This window comes from Canis aureus, chromosome 23 (genome assembly GCF_053574225.1).
Source record: "Canis aureus isolate CA01 chromosome 23, VMU_Caureus_v.1.0, whole genome shotgun sequence".
Classification (NCBI taxonomy): domain Eukaryota; kingdom Metazoa; phylum Chordata; class Mammalia; order Carnivora; family Canidae; genus Canis; species Canis aureus.
Window position 1 is genome coordinate 20,886,377 of NC_135633.1, and position 5,678 is coordinate 20,892,054.

Here is a 5,678-nt window from a genome sequence, read left to right on the forward strand (position 1 = left end):
GCTTTTATCGCCCAATGATTAGATTGATGGATAGAAAAATGATAGGTAGATAGACTACTAATTTTCATTAAAAAACTACATGTTTTTAAAATTAGATCATTAATATATTTGTATCTTTTAAGATTTTATGTATTTATTTGAGAGAGAGAGAGAGAGAGAGAGAGCTTGAGCTGAGGGAGGGGAAAAGGGTGAGGGAGGACCCGAGGGAGAGGGACAAGCAGACTCGGTGCTAAGCTCAGAGCCCAACCTGGGACTTGATCCCAGGACCTTGAGATCATGACCTGAGCTGAAATCAAGAGTCGGATACTTAACCAACTGAGCTACGCAGGTGCCCCATTAATGCAACTGGAATTAATTATTGCTTATACTTACATTATATGTATGTATAAATATAAATATAAATATAAACATGTATACATAATGTCCTAAACACCATAGCCAATTGTCCCATGCCCTTTGCTAAGTAATACACTTATTTAAGATGAAACCTTCACCATATATTAAATTTTCATACATATTTGGGTATGTTTTGGTTCTATATTTATTGGTCAAATATTTTATACCTGCTCAGTATACACTATATTAACAAGGGAGGTAAAATTTACTATATATTTTATATTTGGTAGAATATATTTCCTCTACTCCCTCATTTTTCTTTTCCACACATCATTTTCTAACATAGAATTACTCATCTAGATAAAATTTAGAAAAAAATTATTAAATTCCCTTACAAAAATCTGTGAACTTGGTTGGAATTTCAGTGAATTTATGAATTAATGTCAGTGAAATGAGTATCTTTATAAGACTGTGTTGTTCTATTCATAAAATTACTGTGTATTCAGATATCATGTTTCATAATTTTCTTCAAATAGATCATGAATGCTTCTTATGTGTATAGTTTAATAAGTTTTAAGCGACTGTGGAGGAATTTTATTTTGCTAAAATTTCTACTTCTTTTTTTTTGTATATAACATAAGACTGTTTAGTTATTCATGTTGTACAGGAGCATATTTCTTATCAATTATCAGAAGCTTGAATTAGTCCTTTTGATTTTTTAAAGGTATGTAATCAACTTATCTATAAATAATCTTTATTACTTTTCTCAAGATTTGATTCTTTAATTATTTCTATTGTCCTTTGGGCAAGGCCCCCCAAATTATTATTTTTTATTTAAATTAAATTAACATGTAGTATATTGTTAATTCCAGAAGCAGAGTTCAGTGATTCATTAATCTTATAAAACACCCAGTGCTCATTACATCAAGTGCCCTCCTTAATGCCCATCATCCAGTTACCCTAACCTCCCCTCCAGCACCCCTCAGTATGTTTTCTATGATTATGAGTCTCTTATGGTTTGTCTCCCTTCCTGACTTCGTCTTATTTTATTTCCCCCCTTCCCCTATGATCTTGTTTTGTTTCTTAAATTCCGCATATAAGTGAAATCATAATTGTCTTTCTCTGATTGACCTTTTTCACCTAGCATAATACTCTCTAGTTCTATCCATATCATTGCAAATGGTAAGATTTCATTTTTGATAGTTGAGTAATATTCCATTACTCAATACATCTTTATCCATTCATCTTTTGATGGACTCCTGGACTTTTCTGTATTTTGGCTATGGTGGATGTTACTGCTATAAACATTGGAGTACAGGTGCCCCTTCAAATCACTATGTTTGTATCTTTTGGATAAATATCTAGTAGTGCAATTGCTGGTGGTAAGGTGGCTCTATTTTTAACTTTTTGAGGAACCTCCATTCTGTTTTCCAGAATGGCTGTATCAGCTTGCATTCCCACCAGCAGTTTAAGAGGGTTCCCTTTCTCCTCATCCTCACCAATATCTGTTGTTTTTGAGTTGTTAATTTTAGCTATTCTGATTGGTGTGAGGTGGTATCTCATTGTAGTTTTGATTTGTATTTCCCTGATGCCAATGAACATTTTTTCATTTTTCTGTTGGCCAAGACTTTCCAAAATTATTTTAAAATATCTGTTCATATATGCCTGTTTTTGTGCCTACAGATAACTCTGTCATAGTGGATTGGCTCTAAAACCCGTAAAATGGAGGGCTATGGATTTGTTTTCAAGGACTAGATGTGGGGAATAGGCAGAGACAATTGAAAAAAGGTCGAATCTTCTCAATGAATGAATTTTTGAGTAAGAAAGATAAAGAATTGCAGGGTACAGAAAGAGTGAGAAAGTTTTAATTTTTTTTTGAATCTTTGTTTCATCATCTATATACTGAGGATGATAATATCTATCTCGGATGAACCTAAGACTTAAAATAAGTGTAAACAAATAATTACACCAGGACAAGGCCCAACACATATAAATAATTATTATTATTGCCAAAGGACTTTGTGCAAAGAGAAAGTGTGGAAGACAGATTAAGGCATGTTTAAAGAATGCTACTGAGAGCAACAATCAATGAGGCAGCCTTTTTTTTACTGATCTTCAGCATCCTCTTCACACTGAAAACAAATGAGGGAAAAATTTATTTAAGGGCTAGGATCACAGACTACTACATCATCCTGTAATTTCCCATTCCTTGCTCAGAGTGCTTCTTTAGGATTATTTTGCAAAAATAATGAAAAAAATCAGCCTTCATAAATGCTATTAGACTGTTTACAGCATAAAAATCCAACTAATTTAAAGCAACACCAATTTGTTTGTTTCCCAAACCTACATAAAAGCAAGGATGCACTATGAGAAGAACTATAGTCTTATCAGGACTACATGTAGTCTTGCTAAGGTTTGATCATGTAGCATAGTCAGGATGATTTCTGCCCTTCTGGTGTTACTAAAAGACTCAAGAGGTGAGAAAATCAGAAATGACTCTCATCTGTCAAAACTATTGGGCAAAAAGAGAATTCTATCTTCTGATATATGGAATCTGTTAAGAGGTGGAAATCAATAGACTTGTTCTGATGCTGATTAACAAAATAACTGTTACTCAGATGTATATATATTTTTTACAACTGAACAATATGTTTCTTTCTTGGTGCTGATTTATAAACAGCAATAAATTTTCATGGGAGAAGAAAACCAAACCTATGTGACTGAATTTGTCTTCCTGGGCCTCTCACAGGATCCAGAGACACAAGTCCTGCTCTTTTTCCTTTTTCAGATAATCTACCTGCTGACTGTACTGGGAAATCTGCTTATCATTGTGCTTGTTCATGTAGACTCTAGACTTCACACACCAATGTACTTTTTCCTTGGAAACTTGTCCTTTGCTGATCTCTGTTTTTCTACCACCACGGTGCCCCAGGTGCTGGTCCACTTCTTGGTAAAGAGTAAAACCATTTCTTTTGCTGGATGCTCAACACAGATATTTGTTTTACTTCTGGTTGGGTGTACAGAGTGTGCACTGCTGGCAGTGATGTCCTATGACCGATATGTGGCTGTCTGCAAGCCCCTGCACTACTCCACCATCATGACACATTGGTTATGTGTCCAGCTGGCCATAGGGTCCTGGGTTAGTGGAACATTTGTGTCACTGGTGGACACCACATTCACACTGCGCCTGCCCTACAGAGGGAACAATATCATTAACCATTTTTTTTGTGAACCTCCTGCCCTCCTGAAGCTGGCTTCAGCAGATACCTACAGCACAGAAATGGCCATCTTTGCAATGGGTGTGGTCATCCTCTTAGCTCCTGTCTGCCTGATTCTGGTCTCCTACTGGAATATTATCTCCACTGTGATTCAGATGCAGTCTGGGGAGGGGAGACTCAAGGCTTTCTCTACCTGTGGTACCCATCTCATTGTTGTTGTCCTCTTCTATGGGTCAGCAATATTTGCCTACATGAGACCAAACTCCAAGATAATGAATGAAAGGGATAAAATGATCTCTGTGTTCTACTCAGCAGTGACACCCATGTTGAACCCCATCATTTATAGTCTGAGAAACAAGGATGTCAAAGGTGCTCTCAGGAGAGTGACTGCAAAATTGTCTTTTTGAAGGTGGGGATCTTTAAGCATAATGACAATTCTAGAGATGTAGAAAGAAGTTATTTTCTTGTAAACTTTTCCCACTTTTATCCCAGTCCTCCATTTCTTTTCCTTCTCCTATTTTCCTATGTCTCTTCTAAATTCAGTAAATTGTCTAGTCAAAGCAAGAAATCTTGATAGACACAGAAAAGAAATATAGAAGGGGAAGTGGATGGGAGGATGTGATTAAGGAGTGCACTTGTGATGAGCACCAACTGGAATATAAATAAAAACTTTTTTAAAAAGTGGTACAAATTTCCAGTTATGAAATAAATAAGTCACAGCAATGAAAAGTACAGCATGGGGATATAGTCAGTAATATTATGATAACATGAGACAAATGTGACAAATGGTGACTATAATTATGATAAGCACTAAGTAATGTATAAATTATTGAATCAATATGCTGTACACCTGAAACTAATATAACATTGTATGTCAATTGTACTTAAATAATAATAAAAGGGGGGAAAGGAAGGGAAGGAAGGGAAGGAAGGGAGAAAGTATTGAGAGGGAAAGGAGAGGAGGGAGGAACCACAAAGTGGGGAAAAATGAAAGTTGGGTAAGGAGACAGTCTACTTTCTAGGCCCATACAAGCTAATATGGAAATTAAAACAAATGCACATACAACTATATGGAGGGGGGAACCCACCAGGAACCAAATAAATAAAACAAATACAAATATTAGAATACATCCTGGCAAATGGAATTATCTCCTTCATTTTTTTAAAAGATTTTATCTATCTATAATGAGAGAGAGAGAGAGAGAGGCAGAGACACAAGCATAGGGAGAAGCAGGCTCCATGCAGAGAGCCCAACACAGGACTCAATCCAGAGACCCCAGGATCATGCCCTGGGCCAAAGGCAGGGACTAAAATGCTGAGCCACCCAGGCATCCCTATCTCCTTCATTCTTGCATGCATTCATCAAAGAGATTTTGAGCAGGAGCATTTCTAGAAGCTAGGGATATAGACATGAAAAGTAAGGTCTTCATGGTGTTTAATTCTAACATGGCCTTAAATTCTAATTTAATAATTTCTGAAATGTAAAAGAAAATACATTTAAGGAATAACAAATGGTAGAATTTTTCTAAGAATACGTGTAACATTAGGAAAATAGTTATAAGTTGAAAAGTAAGACAAAGAGTCCAGATTGAGAAATGCTTTGAATGCAATACCAAAGAATTTGCCCCATATGTAATCCTGAAAATGCTGTAGATTGGGGAATTTATGGGACAGCGATGAAAAATGAGGATAAAGTTAAGAAAAGGAGAGCAGGGACACCTGTTTTATGCCTTAGTAAGGCATTTATAATGTAGACCATTGTTTTGCATATCATGACTTAAAATGGTCCCTGAGTTGAAGTAGAAAATATTTTGCAGTATAGAATTGAGTAGGTTAGCTGGTCTCAGGAACCTCCATCTGTAACAAGACCCACATGATTCTTCGGCACCGTAAAATTGTATGCTGCTTTGTAGGCAATAGGATGGCTTTCATTTAAAAGAATTGCATGATTATTTGCTTAATGTCTGACTCCTTCATTAGTGTGTAAATTCCACGGCAGTAAAGACTGAGACTGCTTTGTTGATCTCTACTTTATCACTTGTAGAGAAGTGCCCAGCCATTGCTGTTGCTCAAGAAATATCATTTTGAATTAATAAATAAATCTGGAGCTTAAGAGAGAGATAT

At 35.9% G+C, this 5,678-nt stretch overlaps 1 protein-coding gene across 1 annotated transcript; it reads left to right on the top strand.

The window, feature by feature from the left end:
• Positions 1-3,028: 3,028 nt before the first annotated feature.
• LOC144295304 (olfactory receptor 2D3-like) lies at positions 3,029-3,961 on the top strand. Its single transcript, XM_077867689.1, has one exon. It carries the CDS (start codon positions 3,029-3,031, stop codon positions 3,959-3,961), a length of 933 nt encoding a protein of 310 aa, XP_077723815.1.
• Positions 3,962-5,678: the final 1,717 nt, after the last annotated feature.